The sequence below is a fragment of the Lagenorhynchus albirostris genome, chromosome 2 (assembly GCF_949774975.1).
Source record: "Lagenorhynchus albirostris chromosome 2, mLagAlb1.1, whole genome shotgun sequence".
Lineage (NCBI taxonomy): Eukaryota > Metazoa > Chordata > Mammalia > Artiodactyla > Delphinidae > Lagenorhynchus > Lagenorhynchus albirostris.
Window position 1 is genome coordinate 57,960,197 of NC_083096.1, and position 19,991 is coordinate 57,980,187.

General features: G+C 39.2%; 1 protein-coding gene across 1 annotated transcript; it reads right to left on the reverse strand.

The window, feature by feature from the left end:
• Nucleotides 1-456: 456 nt before the first annotated feature.
• On the reverse strand, nt 457-7,842 carry LOC132515418 (putative dimethylaniline monooxygenase [N-oxide-forming] 6). Its single transcript, XM_060141843.1, is given in 4 exon segments — nt 457-799; nt 1,905-1,977; nt 3,954-4,341; nt 7,660-7,842. Coding segments are annotated over 4 exon segments (987 nt in total).
• Nucleotides 7,843-19,991: the final 12,149 nt, after the last annotated feature.

Sequence of the window (19,991 nt, forward strand, 5' to 3'; positions counted from 1 at the left end):
ATATTTAAAAATAGGTAATACTTAGGACAAATCTGACATAAGATGGGTAAGACACTAAAAACTACAAAACACTACTGAGAGAAAGGAGATCGAAATAAATGGAGAACTATACTGTGTCATGGGTTAGAAGACTCAACATTGTTGTGATGTAAATTCTCCCCATGACAAAACACACGTTAAAAAGTTGATTAAACTTTGTTCAGCCAGCAAATCTGTGCTCGCTCCCATTTATCGCCCCATCTTTTACCTTATCTTGAGTATCTCCAAACTTGCCAATTTAGATTCTTATCTAAAGAGAGATGCTATTATCCATTTTATTTAGAATTTAGTCAAATGGGCTAGGATTCATTTTAAGTCTGCAGGAAGGGAAAGAGCAGCTATGAAATTTAGTATCTGTATATGCATATTTGCAGTTGAACTTCTGGGCTGAACTCTGAAACCCAAAGAACTTTCCCATTAATAAAATGCAAGTAAAACAGCCAAACGAAGCACTGGGAATAAAAGTGTTTTAAGCAAATTGTAAAACGGTTGGGGTCTCTTAGATTCACTGACAGCTCTTGTTCTGGTTGGCTTTACTGTCCTGTCCCATTGGGTCAGGATGGCATTTCTGGCTCCATCCCACTTTCCTGGTCCCATCAGTCGAAGCTGGTATGGGCTACAAGGACGAAAGTGCACCTCCAGGGCCAGCTGGGGATCAGTCAGGAAGAGCCATGGTATGTTAGGCTTGGCCCCTATGAAGGAGCCCAACTCATCCATGTATGTGATGTAATCTGTCTACAAAGTCTGGCTCTGGCCAAACCTGGGGAAAGAAAAGAACACATTGGAATGAGTGCCACAGTTGTAAACAGAAGCACAAATTTCTTACTTTTTACTCTCAGAAAAGTAACATTTTAGTCAGCACCTCCAGTAATACCCCCACTCCTCCCTTTTTCCACAACATAGAATTTATCATTTGTTCTTTGACTGTAAGTGAGCTGTTTTTTTCCCTCTCCTTCCTAACCTCTGTTCAAGTGTGATGTCATTTTGGGCTTTTGTCTCTAGCCATGAAGCCTGAAGTGAACTGACCCTAGGGTCTCAAGGTGACTGATTAACTTAGTTTGCTCTTTGATACATGATTATTCTTTATATGACATTGCTTAGGATCTCCCCTAATGTTAGATTTTCATATCAATGTGTTTAAAATTGGGTTTATGTATAGTTTTAATATTGTTACAATTTACTAATATAAATTGTTTCATACGTTTAGTTGGAGTGTGATCTCATTTGCTTTTAGAAACCCTTATTTAAGCAATAAGACATTGACATTGAGGCTGCTCTTTTTCCTCCTCATTATTCCTATGGGCCTCTAACATAAAGGGTAATAAGTAGAAAATACAAGGGCAGGTGAACTCAATTTAATTCTTCATTTGGTTTTCTTGTTACATCACTGCCACTGCTCAGTTTCCAGCTAGCTAGTTTGCTGACAGACACATGGCTGGTGGGAAAGGACCTGTTGGGGAAAGAGTCAGAGTCACTTCTCATCCTCAGCACTATTGGCATTTTGAGATGGATAATTCTTTGTTTAGGTGGACTGTTCTCTGCACTGCAGGATATTTAGCAGCATCCCCGGTTTCGACCCATTAGATGCTAGTAGCATGCCCTCTTCACTTGCAATGACCAAAAATGTTGCCAGATTTTGCCAAATATCCCCTGGGGGACAAAATCACCCATCTGAGAACCTGTGCTCTAGAGTTACACAGGAGAAGTGCAATGACAATTATTTGCCGATTGAATACTGCTTGATTATAGCAAGTGTTTAAAAAATGTGAACTTTGACTAGTGACAAGATTTTAGAATCTATTAATGTTTTCCTACACATATAGGCAAATTTTAGGATTTGTTTATTAGCACCTACCATCTCTTACCATTTGAGTTTCTTCCCCATTTTCTCATTAATATCATCCATCATTTCATTTGTAGTTGGTAGGGTGCATGAGTCTAAAAAAGAAATGAAGACAGAAATATTGAAAAAGACAAAGAAATCAGAAATATGTAATTATACATGATTAATTTCATTCAGTGTTTATGAACTATGTCCCTAAAAGATTTTGTATCAAGAGGAGCTATCTTTAGTATGTTTAGCAGAATAACAGTTCACGGAAACAAAGATCTGAGAAGCCAATGAACCTGCTCTGGGAATGGCAAAGCTGGCCTACAATGAAATAGTGACAGTGGAAAAATTTTTAGCTTCAAGTCATCCTATCTTACATTTCTGATGACATTATGGAGGGTCAATCCTCAACATGCCTCATGCATATAATACCTTATCAGTTTCATCATTTCTTTCTGCATCCTCTTACTAAGAATTCTCTCAAGAAATAGTCTGGTAAAATAATTCAATCTAAGGTCTATGGCAATTAAAATTGGACAATGGAAGGAAACCTGGGTTTTCCAGCATCAGCCTGCAGCCAAGGAAGATGTTTTAAGGGGCAGCAGAAAATTTTTATTTTTTTAATAAATTTCACTATATTAGTGGAGGTCTCTTTTAATTGCTAACTGTAGCTCATTTGCCTTTGTAATAATGGCAGGAGAAGTTATGGCATTCCCATGAATACTTCCCAGTCATTATTAGCATCTCACCTCAGCCTGCTGGTATCCTGTGGTCAGATACTTGCTGTGCCCCTGCTAGAAAGTAAGGGACCAGAATTTTGGTCATTTTGTTTGATGTTGTACCTTAAGTGCCAAGACAGAACCTGGCACATAGCAGGTGCTCAGTAAATATTTGCTGGATGAGTAAATGATGCCCATTGTTTTATGTAAATTTCTTGGGTTTATGAACTATGTCTGATTTTTCCATAAAACCTCAGATGCTTGGCACTGTTTTGCTTTTCAAGAGAAAAAGACAATAGAATCATTTTATAAGTGAGCACCCTTACAAAAGATTTCATAATGGGTTTTTTATTTTTTATTTATTTATTTATTTTTTAACATCTTTATTGGTGTATAATTACTTTACAATGGTGTGTTAGTTTCTGCTCTACAACAAAGCATAATGGGTTTTTTAAAATAACAATCTTTCATGGTACATTTGAAATAGAAGCTTACTTATGCACAACATTTTAAGAAAACATACACATATACTCTATGATTTTAACTTTTTCTTCATTACTTGTAGTCTAAGTTTTTATGGACGGTATGTTAGGTAAGGTACACCTATATTGGCCAAGATTCTCAAACCCTTGAGTAAAAGGATACTTTATAGTGGTGATCAATATGATTGGAGTAAATTAAATTGATATTTGAGATATTGCCTTTCTCCTCATATCCTTGATTTGCCCACACAAACATACTTGTAGTCCCTAAAACCCATGGGGTCCAGGGGGAGGAAGGGGGAGAAGATTATCAACAGAGTAGGAGTGGCCCAACACTGTTATTCTGACACAGTTGACATCGGTAATGCCTCCAGCATGTCCTGACACCCACCAGGGTCCTTTCAACCTTTGCAATGTACCTTGACATTGATCCACTGCTGTCCTTCTCTTGCCTTTATAGCCTTGCAAAGTCCTACCAATTCCCCTATGAGAAGTCTAAGCTCTTTAACACAGGTTATAAGGCCCTCCATGCTCTGGTTCCTTCTTCTATTTCTTGCTGCTGCCTGCCTCTGCTTTATATTTCCTTACACCAAAATGTTTCTGGTTCCTCACACACTCCATGCTGTACTTTACCTTTATATCTTTCCTCATGCTGTTCCGTTTTTGTGGAATAACTCACTACCCAACTCCCCTCACCAGAACACTGTAGAACTTTCCCTATTGCAGCATTCCCCTCACCTTATTTTAAGCTCTGTGAGGTCAAGCATCATGTCTATCTTATTCCCTTTATATCCCTAGCACCTAGCACAGTGCTTGGTGTATAGTATGTGCTCAGTAAATATTTGTTGACTAAATGAATGAAAGACAGAATGGTCCACTTACTTGCAAACACTTTAACTGTCCAGTGGGTCTGCAGGTCAGCTGTAGGGATGGCAGACCCAAGGGACCGGACAAGGTCAATCACAGCCAAGGTTGGCTTCTCCATCAGCAAGGGGAAGATGCCTTTAAACAAGGTGACCTCATTGTTTCTGCTTTTGATGATGGAGTCATCAAGGAAGGGGTAGGCATACCCATAACCTGTTGCAAAGATGACAACGTCAATGCCCTCAAACATTGTCCCATCCTCAAACATGGCTGAGGTCTCTGTGAACTCCTTCACACTGGGCTTGATGGACACAGTGCCACATAGCATGTGGGATGGTGGTTCGTCATTGAACACAGGCTCTTTCCTCAGAGTGCTATGGAGAAACAAGAGAGAAAAGCCCTTGCTCTAAAGTACCTCATTTCCAAAAAATATTTGCAACAGTCCATAGCACTGAACAGATTTCAGGGTAAGCAGTTAATCATGAAGACAACTAAACTTTCTTCTTTTGGGAAAGTGCTTTCCTGTTGCTAGTAACAATCCTTAGGAATATCTGTCTGACATACAGATGGCGAACAAGCACATGAAAGATGTTCAGCATTGCTAATTATTAGAGAAATGCAAATCAAAACTACAATGAGGTACCCCCTCATACCAGTCAGAATGGCCATCATCAAAAAGTCTACAAATAATAATTTGGGACTAACAGATACACATTACTATATACAAAATAGATAATAAAGACCTACTGTGTAGCACAGGGAACTATATTCAGTATTTTGTAATAACCTATAATGTAAAAGAATCTGGAAAAGAATATGTATATATTTAACTGAATCACCTTGCTGTATACCTGAAACATTGTAAATCAACTATACTTCAATAAAAAATTCTATAAATAATAAATGCTGGAGAGGATGTGGAGAAAAGGGAATCCTTCTATACTGTTGCTGGGAGTATAAATTGGTACAGCCACTCTGGAAAACAGTATGGAGTTTCCTTAAAAAACTAAAAACAGAGTTACCATATGATCCAGCAATCCCACTCCTGAGCATATATCCAGAAAAGATGAAAATGCTAATTTGAAAAGATACATGCACCCCAATGTTCATTGTAGTGCTATTTACAGTAGCCAAGACATGGACACAGTCTAAATGTCCATCGACAGATGAATGGATAAAGAAGGTTTGGTGTGTATATACAATGGAATATTAGCCATAAAAAGAAACGAAATTGAGTTATTTGTAGTGAGGTGGATGGACCTAGAGTCTGTCATAGAGAGCGAAGTAAGTCAGAAAGAGGAAAACAAATACGGTATGCTAACGCACATATATGGAATCTAAAAAAAAAAAAAAGAAATTCTTAAGAACCTAGGGGCAGGACAGGAATACAGTCGCAGATGTAGAGAATAGACTTGAGGACACAGGGAGGGGGAAGGGTAAGCTGGGATGAAGTGAAAGAGTGGCATGGACAAATGTACAATAGATAGCTAGTGGGAAGCAGCTGCATAGCACAGGGAGATCAGCTTGGTGCTTTGTGACCACCTAGAGGGGTGGGATAGGGAGGGTGGGACGGAGGGGATATGGGGATATATGTATATGTATAGCTGATTCACTTTGTGATACAGCAGAAACTAACACACCACTGTAAAGCAATTATACTCCAATAAAGATGCTAAAAAGAACCCAAAAACCTCTGTGTAACTGAAAAGTGGTTTCTTTTGAGGAGCAGTTGAAGGCTAACTTCAAAATCAACATTTCCTCTCTGTTTCAAGAACAGGATAAAAATTCACACAATGTGCTGCCTTGAAAGTACATCTAAAAGCTGGCAGCCTCTCTTTCCCCATATTCTGAAGGAACTTTCATGAAATGAAGGAAAAGTATGGAATGTTATATTGCTCCTGGATTCAAGACATCTATTTCCCTCCAGCCCAACAACCCCAAATGAAAGGATTGTGTCTCTGATGGGCTGCCTCGGGCCTCACTGTTTCCTCTTACATGACAAAAGCATCCTCTACTCATGGTTGCTGTATTTCTCATAATGGCGAAAGATTTAAAAGCGTGAGAACTCAAACATGAGAACCTTCCAAGCGTGAGCCTCAGAGATTTAAAATTTTTTAAAACCTCACTTGGAAATTTCTGCTAAGGTCAGAAAAAGGGTGAAGGCTCACGCTTGGAAGGTTCTCATGTTTGAGTCTGTACCATTCACGCGTAGCTGGTAACTTTTGTTGATGGTTCTGAGAAGGAGCTTTCTCAGCTGCCCACTGAAAGGAGGGCTGAGCTGCGGGTTGCGGACTGGTTAAAAAACATATAAGATTCTGCTCCGGGAAACAAAGGTGATAAGACCTCACATTATTTCCATCATTAATGAATCCCTGCTCTTTCGTTCCTGGACTCTAGCCAATTGTAACATGAGGAGAGAAGAGTACATGCCCTACAGCTCCTTGGAATTTTCCCTAAAAGGATGTTCTCCAAACAAAGGAAAACAGAAGTATTATATAACAACAGACAATTGCTCCAGAGAGCTCACATTTTCATTATTTCAATATGTGGGTGGTTTGAGCCAGTAAGGAGGAAATTAAGCTCAGACTCTGCCTCTGGATGAGAGAGCTTGTCCTAGACCTAGATGCCAGGCAGCTCTGGGGCACATTATCACTGTCTGTCTTGGGTTATAACTGTGTCCATCTCCCATCATCCCCACTAGAACATAAGGCACTTGAGGGCAAGGTCAGAGGCTAATTCAAGACTATTGTGCATGCATTTTAGCAGTCTGCCTTGGTGGTCTTTGATATTCCATCTCTGCTTATCAAGTCCTATTTTTGCTTGTCTAGATACACCCTCAATGTCCAGCTTAAAAGCTGTCTCTCTTCTCATGTCTTTGCTTGTCTTCCCTCCCACCAATTGGAAGTCATTCCACCAAGCTCTAATTGTCTTTACTGCCCTAATCATACTCTGTCCTATTCATTTATATTATGATTATTCTAGTACTTCTTTTCTCTCTGCTTTTAGAATACTGTCTGCCTGCTGTACTTCTTATATGCAACTATGCCTAACATAGTACCCTATGCATAATGAGCTCAAATATTTATTTTCTGAATGAATAAATGAATGAATGAGTGAAACAAAAGTTCAGATAGTTCTGGTTCTATTATTTTCCCCTTTGCAATCCAAGTGATACTGACCTATTGTACATGGCTTGTTGAGCAACCTCTTATTACAGCAACAATAAAATCTTCAGAGGTCATGAGGTCCTATATTGGAGTACATTAAACCTAAGACATGCTCACATTCAGTGTGCTAGTATTTAAACTCCATTTGGTTTTCATTTTACAGAAAAAGCACACTGTGAAGAGTTCAGAATTATCAGGTTTCTCTCTTCTGGATTACCTTCTGCCTAACAGGACTTGCAAGATGAAAGCTTATGTAACACATTTTTCAAAAATTCCTCTCTGATCATGCAGCGTACCAAGCAACTTTTCTTAGAAAATAAGGAAGGGGTGGGGTGTATGGAGAGGGCTAAAGCTTAGAATATTTGTATATGTTTACATCCCCACAGGGTTTTTGAGTATAATTCTGCTTATGCACAGTGACTTTATGGAAAAGAGACATTCCCCTCTTGTGGATAACCCAGAGTCTGACTTTGCATCTTATTGATCTATCATCTAATGCTTCTTCAAATAAATGTTCTGATCTGGCTGCACTAGTTGACTCACAGATTCCTGGATACACCATGTTCATTGCCTTCTTCTGTGCCTTTCATGGATTGCTGGTCACCCCTATCTAGAAGGGTGACCAGCAACCCCTTTTTCCCACCTGAGGCTGGCACACTGTTGTGTTCTGCACTGTTGAGAATGCCACTCTCTGGAGTTGTGTCACATAATGGTTCTCTACTTTTCTTGTCTGAGAACATCTTTCAAGTCTCAGCTAAGTGCTATCCCTGTAGGAAGTTTCTTTTGACTTGCTAATATTCTAGTAGTCCAGCCTCATCTAAATCTCAAGGCACTTGTTTATTTAGTTCACAGTCACCGAGGGCTGTCTTGTTGTAAAGTTCTATAATCTTTCTTTTTTTGGGGGGGGGGGTCATGAAATTAAATTTTTATGTTTTTAGTTTTTTTTCGTTGTGGTTTCTGTATTTTATTTATTTATTTATTTATTTATTTTTCTTCTTTTTATTGTGGTACGCGGGCCTCTCACTGTTGTGGCCTCTCCCGTTGTGGAGCCCAGGCTCCGGACGTGCAGGCTCAGCGGCCATGGCTCACGGGCCCAGCCGCTCCGTGGTATGTGGGATCTTCCCGGACCGGGGCACAAACCCATGTCCCCTGCATCGGCAGGCGGACTTTCAACCACTGCACCAGCAGGGAAGCCCGAAGCTCATTGTCTCATGAGTGTTAATTCTTATCTCTGTTAGACAGATTTCATATTTCCTATCATGGACCATCATGTGTACTTTAAATTTTATTTTCCTCAACACCCAGTAGAGGGTTGGGTATTCAGTAGGAGATCTATAAGTAAATGTTGATTTAACTTGATGACCCCTTTAAGTGTTTTCTTATTAGTAACACAGAACAGTGATTAAATTCATCTGCCAGAAGTACTCTTTGGTATCATGGGATTTGGAACAGACTTCATCTCTTTCCACAGGAATGCTTGGAGCCATTCTTCTTTGGTTTTGAATGTAATATTCTATGCTTAACTTTTCAGACAAGTCTATGCCAGATGCGTTTGTTTGTTTGTTTTTTGTACTGGTTGCAAAATACATTCTCTCTATTTATTTTGTTATATGAAATTGGCTTCAGGATTTGGATCCACTTAAGTCCATGAGATTTTGGCGTACATCTCCCTTCTGATATGGTCGGGGGAGAAGTGGGGGAATGCAGTGAATTAGAAGCTGAGAAGTTTCCTAAGTTTGAAATTAGGCCAATCACCCCACAAAGAAGACATTTTCTTTTATTTCCTCAAGTGACATACCGTTTAACCAAGGTGTTCCTATATTCAAAAGCCCCTAGTGTTATCCAAGCCTGATTTGCCTAGACTGATATTCAGTTCAGTTAAATTCATTTACTAACTTACTTAGTCTTTCATTAAAATATGTATACCTACTGTGTGCCAGGTCCAGTTGTAGGCACTGGGGATTCAGCAGTGAGTAAACACAACTAGTTATTGAGAAGTCACAGGGGATGTGGAGAGAAATGGTTATTGTTCCAGCATTCACAGGTCTCTAACATGTGTGTGTTTGTGTATGGAGGAGAAGGACGGTGGAGAGGGGAGAGATTAAGACAAGTGCAGGCATAACTCTAGTGCAGGGAAAAATATAAGTGACACCAAAAGGAAACCAAGTTACTATATGGATTCAAATGAGAGAGAACACACATTTATATAGGGGTAAATTAAGAGAGCCTTTATGAGGGAAGTGGTATTTGAGATGGGTTTAAAGAATGCTGGCTGATTGATTATTATTTTCTCTTGACCTCAAAGAGGTTCTTTTAAAAAAATTTTATTTTTTAAAATTTTTGTACAACTTTTAAATGTTACTTTCCATTTACAGTTATTAAAAAATATTGGCTATATTCCCCATGTTGTACAATACATCCTTGAGCCTATCTTACATGCAATAGTCTGTACCTCTCACTCCCCCACCACTATATTGCCCCTCCCCCTCACTGGTAACCACTAGTTTATTCCCTATATCTGTGAGTCTGCTTCTTTTATGTTATATTCACTAGTAGTTATACTTTTTAGATTCCACATATAAGCGATATCGTACAGTAATTATCTTTCTCTGTATGACTTGTTTCACTTAGCATAATGTCCTCTATCCATGTTGCTGCAAATGGTAAAATTTTGTCCTTTTTTATGCCTGAGTAGTATTCCATTATATATGTATCACAGCTTCTTTATCCATTCATCTGTTGATGGACATTTAGGTTGCTTCCATGTCTTGGCAATTGTAAATAATTTGGCTGTGAATATTGGGGTGCATGTATCTTTTTGAATTAGTGTTTTTGTTTTTTTGAGCTATATATCCAGGAGTGGAATTGCTAGGTCATATGGTAGTTCTATTTTTAGTTTTTTGAGAAGCCTCCATACTGTTTTTCACAGTGGTTGCAACAATGTACATTCCCACCAACAGTGTATGAGGGTTCCCTTTTCTCTGTATCCCCGTCAACATTTGCTATTTGTGTTCTTTTTGATGATAGCCATTCTGACAGATGTGAGGTGATATCTCATTGTGGTTTTGATTTGCATTTCCCTGATGATTAGCAATGTTGAGAATCTTTTCATGTGTCTGTTGGCCATCTGCATTTCCCCTTTGGAAAAATGTCTATTCAGTTCTTCTGCCCATTTTTTAATCAGGTTGTTTTTTTGATGTTGAGTTGTATGAACTGTTTATATATGTTGGATATTAATCCCCTACTAGTCATATCATTTGCAAACATTTTTTCCCATTCAATAGGTTGTCTTTTCCTCAAACCTGTTCTTTCATGCTCTGCTGTATGAAGCTGGGCCTGGGACTCTGCAAACACCATTCTCCTTTGCCAGCTGGCTCCTTGTTTGGGGGGGGGGTCTAGAACCTGGAAAAGAAGGGGCTTGCTCCTTTCTGTTTGCTTCCTGTTCCTGTCAGCACTGCTGCAGCATTATGTCTTCCCCCTGGCAGTGATGCTGGTGCCATAGCTAGGTCCGGGTTACAGTTGTTCTAACACTCCTAGAACCAATTTATTTATGCTGCTTCAAAGAGACCAACACCAGCCAGCTGGCAGCCTCCTCAGAGGTACCATCTCAGCTCTGCAAGTTCCCTCTAAGCTTCTCAATTCCAATAATCCCAGCCTCTCCCCTTTGTCTCTTCAGGCCTGGAGGTGGTAGCTTCTTCGGCAGTTGCTACCTCTATGATATTCTGTGTTCTCTTTTTGTCCTTTAGGGTTTCTGATATCTCACCAACATTTTTTTTTTTTTTTTTTTTTTGGCGGTACGCGGGCCTCTCACTGTTGTGGCCTCTCCCGTTTGCGGAGCACAGGCTCCGGACGCGCAGGCCCAGCGGCCATGGCTCACGGGCCCAGCTGCTCCGCGGCATGTGGGATCTTCCCGGACTGGGACACGAACCCGCATCCCCTGCATCAGCAGGCGGACTCTCAACCACTGCACCACCAGGGAAGCCCTCACCAACAATTTTTAATATTATATTCTTTATGTTAAAGTAAGTGGTGATGTTTCTATTTTCTGACTGGATACTGACTGATACAAAAGTTGGTGCCAGGAATGGTCCAAGGAAATGGACACTCAAAAACGAGATTTGGGAGTTGGTTTGGTCATCTCCCTGAACTTGAATGCAGTGCTGAGCCCCTTGACGATTGTGAATTGGGATGCAGTGATCCATGGAAAATGGTGGTATCACAGCTAACCATATTATCACCTATGTTTGATTGTGGGGAAGTACGTACTAAAGCAAGTGCCTTGGAGGAACAAGTGGCTGTTGCACCTACCTGTGTGGCAACAAAGATGACTGAAAGGTCACGGGGAGGGATGGCTACTCTGAGCACACTGAAGTGCTTAAGAAAGAAAATGACAGGCTCCGGGCTTTAGACTCTCAGCTCAGTGCATGGTCAGAGAGGCAGAGCTTCTGTGGTGACCCTAAAAGGATCTCTTATTCTTCGGGGCTAACTTTGTTGAAATTCAGAACAAATTTAACTTTTGCAGGCTTCAGAATTATAACATAAGTGGAGTCCCCAGCCTCATCAAGTCTTTCAATAAACCTGAGAATCTTGAACTTTTGAGTCACTCTAAGCCTCTCTTATGGTGGAAGCAGCCTACCTCCCATATATGAGGATGCTTAAAGATGCTGTAATAACTTTGCAACAGGATGACTATTCTCTATTCTCTACCCCAATCTACCCTTTCTTTGTTGCCATTAGACACATAATCAGAGTTAACCTCAGCAGGTACAAAGTCTGACCCAGGAGGAAAGAGTTTAGATTTAAGACGGGTTTGAAAGATGCTTAGACTCCAAGCAGGAAAATAACTATAGCTATAGGCATCAAGATGGATCTATTCAGAGATCAAACTGTAAATAATCTAGTTAATTTGGAACGTGGTTGCAAGTAAGACTAGGAAAGCAGGTTGAGCTATATTGGGAGGCACCCTGCATGTGATTAAAATGGAGGAAGGAAGAAGTGGTGAAGGATTTTGAGTAGGAGTAATGTGTTTAGGGGCTCATCCCAGAAAGGTAACCTGGCAGTGGTGTACAGGGTATATACTGTGACAGGGAAACTAGTCTAGCTGGCCAGTTAGAGGTCCATTTCAATAGTTTAGGAAATAACAGTAGTTGGATCTAGTTTGTTGGCAGTAGGAGTTAAAAGGTGAGGAGAGGAATGCAAAATGGTGTACCTACTTTGGAAGACAATTTGACAGTTTCTGCCAAAGCTAAACATACTTAACATACGATCCAGCAGTCGTGCTTCTTGGTATTTACCCAAAGGAATTGAAAACTTACGTCCACACATAAACATGCAAATGGATGTTTATAGCAGCTTTATTCATAATTGCCCAAATTTGGAGGCAACCAAGATGTTCTTCAGTAGGTGAATGTATAAATAAACAATGGTACATCCAGATAATGGAATATTATTCAGTGCTCAAAAGAAATGAGCTGTCAAGCTATGAAAAGACGTGGAGGAATCTTAATGAAAGAAGCCAGTCCAAAAAGGTTCCATACTATAAGATTCCAACTGTATGACACTCTGGAAAAGGCAAAACTATGTAGACAGTAAAAAGATCAGTGGTTGCTAAGGGTTACAGGGAGAGTGGGAGGAATAGGCAGAGCACAGAGGAATTTTAGGGCAGTGAAACTATTCTGTATGATGCTATAATGGTGGATACAAGTCATTATACATTTGCCCAAACCCACAGAATGTACAATACCAAGAATTAACCATAATGTAAATTATGGATCTTGGGTGATGATATGTCAGTGTAGGTCCATCGATTGTAATAAATGTACCACTCTGGTCAGGGATGTTGATAATGGGAAGGTTATGCATGTGTGGGGATAGGGAATATATCAGAAATTTCTGTGCATTTTTCTCCATTTTGCTGTGAGCCTACAAGTGCTCCACAATAAAGATACAATTAAAAAGGTGGGGGCAGGTAAAAGACACATAGAAGGTGGACTTTATAAGGTCTATTCTTACACTGCAGATGGGGATTCTAGGAAGAAGAGGAAAATGAGGTGAAATTTTGAGTCTTTGTAACTGGTGGCGTGAATGTGAGTCCGCGCAAGGTGGGGGGGAGGGGCGAACATAAGAGAGGGAGTAAATGAGAAAATGAGTAGGTAAAGGCAAACGTGGGGTGGGAATAAGCAGTGAAGATGCCCAAAAAGGTGCATTCTGTTGAGTCAGACTGTGATGCTACTGGGAGAAAATAGATGTATTTGCAGCTGAGTTTCCACACTGGAATGAATCTCTACAGAGATATTACTGGGGAAACTGGGACTTTAGAGTACCAAAAAATTGACTAGAAATCCATCAGGTCTTGGGCGGATATGCTTGAAGAATATAGTTGCAGTAGCTAAGAAAAAGACACACCTGGGATTCAAATGGGGTTGGGGTTGGTAACCACCAACCTTCCATAATTTGGGGGTCACTTTGGTCTGAAGCTAGAGGACTGGACTAGATGACATTTTAGGCCTTTATTCTCTATTTTCTGTTATTCTGTGACATGAAATTTTTTTTGGATTTCTTCCTAGTCTTATTGGGATATAATTGACATACAGTACTATATAAGTTAAAGATGTACAGCATAATGATTTGACTTACAAATATTGTGAAATGATTATCACAATAAGTTTAGTTAACATCCATCATCTCATATAGATTCAAGATATTTTATTTTTATTACTTTGTATATTTGTTTATTGACTGTTTTCCTCCAGTAGAATGTAATCTTCTTAAGAGTAGAGATAATTTCTATCTAATTTACTGTTGAGTCCCCAGGGCTTAGTATAGCCCTTGCGCATTATAAATACTCAATAATTATTGGTGGAAAGCATAAATTCTATTTGTTCCTTACTATTGTCATTTTTATTAAAACCTTTGGACTAGAAAAGATGATAATTATTTTGGAGTTGAAAACACTGGCATTGGAATACTATTTACAGTAGAGTAACAGTCTGAGAAATAAACAGATTATGTTGCTTCCACTATTAGTTGGGGCAACTAGTAGTGTTGCAACTAATAGTATTTAGTGTTCTTCCAGAAGACTACTGATTAAGAAGAGGTTGGGGATGGGCTTCCCTGGTGGTGCAGTGGTTGAGAATCTGCCTGCCAATGCAGTGGACACGGATTCAAGCCCTGGTCTGGGAAGATCCCACATGCCGCAGAGCAACTAAGCCTGTGTGCCACAACTACTGAGCCTGTGCTCTAAAGCCCGTGCACCTAGAGCTTGTGTTCCACAACAAGAGAAGCCACCACAATGAGAGGCTCGTGCACCGCAACGAAAAGTAGACCCCACTCGCCACAACTAGAGAAAGCCTGCACGCAGCAACGAAGACCCAACACAGCCAAAAATAAATAAATAAAATAAATAAATATAAAAAAAAGAGGAGAGGTTGGCAGAACCACATAAAACACTGGACAGGATTAGTGTTGGAAGGATGTAAGTGACACAGTGAAGTTTAGATAAGAGTTTACCATTATCTTGCTGGAAAAATTTCAAGTTATAATTTTCTTATTTGAAGTCTCTGGGTCTGGGTCAGCCTTTCCTCAATTTACATAAGCTTAGGAAAGGAGGATTAATAATTGCCAGTTGCGCCTTTACACAGAGGCACCTATTTACCTACACAGAGAATTTTCAGTCTGTTGGTTTTGCTGCCCCCAATCCCTGGGCCAATTCACTTCCAAGGTGGAAGGTGCACATGGCCACCTGCAGGGTCTAGAATGAGTCTTGGTTTACTAATATTGGTAAAGTCTTTACCTGGTCCCTCACCAAGACCTTCTGTAAATCCTACAGGGTTGACACCTTCTGGCAGACACAAGAATGAACAGATCTCCAACTGTAGGAAGCATAACTGATCAAGGACTCAAGCTGATCACTGCTCGCTGCCTTGGAACTGAGGCCATATTTATTGGGCTGCTCCCAGCCAATGACTGAGTGTGGCAGGGATACTCAGCAAGTCCATTCCTTGTAGACACAGGGCTCCTCTGATACCCAACTTTGAATCTGTAATTCTCCTATGGCCTGGCCTTGCCAAACTTTTCTTAGGCTAATCTACAGCCTAGGATGCTTCACCCAACCCTCTTCCCCTCCTTCCTTTGCTTGGCCCAGACTTGCTTCCCTGTGTGACAGCTCTCCCTGTCTTCCAGTTTCTTCCCTGTTATCTTTCACAGTTTTCTCTTGATAAAATCCGTGTTCATTTAGTCCTGTCTTGGCATATGCTTCTTGAGAACCCTGGAATAACATACCCTTTCTGTATGACTGGACTTTTTCTCTTTGTTTTTAAAATAAAAAGTGAAGCCCTATTCTGATCTCCAGGCCACTTTATTGGGACTTTGATAGCCTGTCTGGTTCTTAGCAATATTCCCTCCTTTCCATTTAGGAGCTGGATCTTTTCATGTCATCTGCTTCTGGCTCAAGTCTTACTTGAATAGGTGGACACTATAGAATCACAGTGTCCTTTGGAACCATCTGTAAGACTTTGACTATTGCTACCACCTAGAAATTCACTGCCTTGTCTTCATTATTGCTATGACCAAGAAGTCACCAACTTGTCCTCCTCTTGGATATCAACAGCTAGTTAAGGCAAGTTGGACTCTGGAATTTTTACCTCTGGCCACATATCTGTGGTGCTAGCCCTAGGATGAGCAGGTAAATTGCACAAGCCTGAAGCCTACATGATTTTGGGCTTTGTTGCCTTCCACACCAGCCTGCAGTTGAGGTCCTAGCATCCCATACATCAAGAATTAAAGTACCACTCATCTAAATGAGATGTTGAAATATACACCCCAGTAGAGGTGATATTTTCAGCTGGTTCCAGTAATCCTTAATGAGAGTGAATTACAGATTCTTTATTGAGATTACTGTGAAAGCAGGAGAAATATGAAAGCAGTGGGTATTTGAATAACATGGCAAATATTCCAAGGAGCACAAAAGCAGAAAGGAAAACCTGGTACTTCAAAGCAAACCTCATTGCCTCCACAGTTTTCCCCAATGTCAGGGAGTACCTTGGACTTTCTCTCTTGAGTTGAAATCTCTATTTGCCAGATATCCACACAGTTACACCACAAGCAGGAGGCTATACATTTCCATGTGGGGTATAGTATTACAACTAATCCTTCTGGCAAGAAGAAATGGACAATTATTCTGACCAACTTGTGTTTCTAAGTTTGTAAGCTGTATATTTTCAGGCCTTCCTCCATAGCTAAGCCTGGTAGCTGAGTCTTGTGAAAAGCAGTTGTGAATACAGTAGGTACAAAAGCCTATAAGAAAAAGTTTGAGCAATGTAGGTACCATCTCAAGATTAGAAAGGGTACTCAGAACTTTCTTTGTTAAATGGTGTTCTCTTAACCCAAGAAAACAGTCAACTGAGAACTGGGTTTCTAGATTATAGTTGCTTTCCTCTTGTGCTTTGTCACAGAATTAACCTGCACCCTGCCAGGGGATTGGAAGACCCCTGGGTCTACCGCTACCTCTTTGCATGTTTATTTCCCCATCTGCAATATAGGCATGGAGAATGTCCTGGTAAGCTTACATGCTGTTCATGAAAAGAGGATGATAAAAGTAAATCTGAATGCACTTGGAGAACACTGTGATGCCCTAAAAATACAAGGTAATGCTATCTGGATAGGAATGGTAATAATAATGAACAAGGGCAACCATGTACCTCTGGAGTTTATGCAGCAAGTTGATTAGCCTCATGAATTAGTAACATGGGTTTCTTTCCATTAGTTGACTATTAACCCCCAAATAGTCAGCTTCAAAATAAATAATATCCTGGTTTGTTTTTAAGAATCTGATTCCTTTTTCCTTCAAGTATTCCCATTTGCTTCTATAAATGTGAATGTATCAAATACAGAGTACAAATTTGACTTAACCTGATCTATCACCTGGCCTATTTTAAACCTCTTTTCAAGAACAATAGATTGGATATTAGAAAGAATTGCTTAAAAAACATAATATTTCTTGATTTAATATTAATTGGTTTAACATTTAATATTGATATGATTTGTTATGATAGGTTAATTTTGATACTAGTCATCTTGATAAAAGGTAACTATAATACTTATTTAAGACCTATAAAAGTAAATTTTTATTGCACTACCCAAATGCCAATGGATGTATCATTTTATATAATGAATATATCACAATTTGAGAGTAATGAACAATACTATTTATTTTACAGAATAAAAATGACTTTGAAGGGAACATGTTAAAGAATTTTACTGAATAAATATATATTAAGAATGTATTAAAATGCATGTTTTTATGAAGTGTAGTGAATACACATGCAAATGTATTTACTAATTTAATAAATATTTATAGAGTATCCACGAGTACCAGACACAGTGAAGGCACTGAGGATACAGTGGAGAATAAAACAGGCGGGATTTATGTTCATATTGTAGCTGGGAGTGAGAAAGAGGAAGATAGATAAGAAACAAGTAAAAAAAATATGAATAAGATGATTTCAGAAAAAAGAAGCGTCAAGGAGGAAATAAAACAGGATGGTTTGAAAGAGGGTTATGCTGATGTAAATTGGGTGGCCAGGAAAGGCGTTTTTTTTTTTTTCCTGAGATTGTCCTATGTCAATTGAGATCTGAATACCATAAGAAAATGTCAGTATGCAGAGATCTTGAGATAAAGCATTTCAAGCAGAGCGACAGCAAATGTAACTGTTCTCAGTTGGGAATGAATTTAGTCTGAAAGAAAGCCAGTCTGGTGGGAATACAGAAGGGTGGAAAAATGTATCAGATGGGGTTGAAGGTAGAGCAGGATCTTGTAGGTCATGATGGGACTTTAATTTTATTCTAATTGCAATGGCTCACCATTGTAGGGATTTAATCTTGGGGGTGACAAGATTCTATTTGTGTTTGAGAAAGATCACCTTTGCTGCTACATAGAAATTGAAATGTTAGGCAGCCCTAGCAAACTAATACCTGAGACAAAGAAAGGAATCAAGGATCATGCCTGGGTTTTTGGCTTGAGAAACTCAATATTTAGACATCTTATTACCAGGATGAGTAAGGCTGAGGAAGAAACAATTTGGGGTATACATGGGTGTGTTGTTGGTGGGGAAAATGAAGAGTGAAATTTAGTAGTTAAAACTACATGTTTGAGATGCCTATCCACATGCAAGAAAATATATCAAGTAGGCAGTGGTATATGTAAACCTAGAAAATTTAGAAGTGGTTATACAAATGGTTCAAATAAAGGAATTTAGAACCATTCCTCATCACTTTTGGATGTCAACACAAAGAGCTTGTTATACAGAACTAATATCATTTATCAATGTTGGTAAGTTGGACTATGATTTGTATATTATTTGTACTGAAGGAAACTATGTGATGCATGATTTCTGGGTCTCAAAGATCAACAGATCTTGGACAGACACAATAAGGTCAGATGTCACCTTGAAATCCATTCCAAATTAGGAGCAGTTGTGACATTCTGAAAAAAATGTACTGGATTAGATGTCATGAGATGTGGCTTTGGATTTGAACTGTGCCCTTTCTGGATGAGTGTGTAATCCTGGATTATAATCTCTAAGACTCAGATTTTTCAACCATTTTATAATGATTCTTATTAGGGGTGATTTAACTCCATTTAGGACATTTTTGAAATTTGCAGGGGCAGTTTCTGTTGTTGCATGATTGGGGAGTACTAGACATTAGATACCCTGTAAAGTCCTATACAATGATTTGTCCAATATTTCAAGCAACTTTTGAAACCCAGTGGTTGTGTATTTGTAGGTAAAAAACCCAAAGAGGTCCTAAACATTACAATGGGGCTACAGTGGTTAAGATATATTTTTTATATGTGTATGTAGGTTATATTGTCTATAAATTTCACTTCAGGACTGTAAATAGAGCATTGTAAAATACTTACTGTTAAAAGGGGGACATTGCATTGGATTGTGTTGAGGACTATTGACTTCTAAGATCTTGATCAGAAGGGCCATCAGAGAGACCACTTGGCCGAAGACTCATATTCATAAAGGACCTCACATTTATTCTTTTGATGTTGTCTCCAAATGAGATTCACAATGATAAAACTGAAAGACGTTTTCTATCTTAAAACATTGAATTTGCAGCTGTGTCTTAGGGTACAGCTAGGGTATTATGAATTCCTATTTTTGTAATAAAACCTATAACTAGCTTCTGAATATATATGTAATATTGTGTCATATCTTTTGCTTTAAAGTTTTAGTTCTATATAAACTTTTAAAATAAATTACAGTTTTTATAATATTTTTGACATTTCTTCATTTAAAAAATTGTTCTGATAGAAAAAAGTCTCAGGCTTCTCTTGACTTCTGAGAAGCCCTGGTGATAAGACCTGTGTTATTCTGAATATTAAGGGTTATTCTGAATATTAATTAAGCTTCAGTACTTTAATTAAACTCTAACATAGCAGATGCTAGCAATTTCTGAAAATCTTGGGCAACTGAGAACACAGAGGCTGGATTTCTACAAAAAATTAGAAGTTTTTGCTTGCTCAAGGCAAAGTTAGATTTTTTTTTTTTCAGTTCTCTGTTACAAACCAGACTATACCTGACTGAAGACAGGGACCATATCTAACTCAGCATCTTCATCACAGCATGTAGCATGGTTGTGTCTAGGGGAGCATGCTCACTTCTTGGAAGACAGTTTGGGGTTAGCATGTGGGACACCATCCCAGAAGATCCAAGGGTCCTTCAAAGTGAATACTCCAATCATTTCTGCTGAAGGAAAAGGAAGAAGGGGAAGAGGGAAGATGAAGAAGTTAGAGAAAGAAAAAAAGAAGTAAGAATAGTAACAGAGAAGAAAGAAGAGGAAGATAAAGAGGAAGAAGATAGGAAGGAAAAGAGGAAGTGAA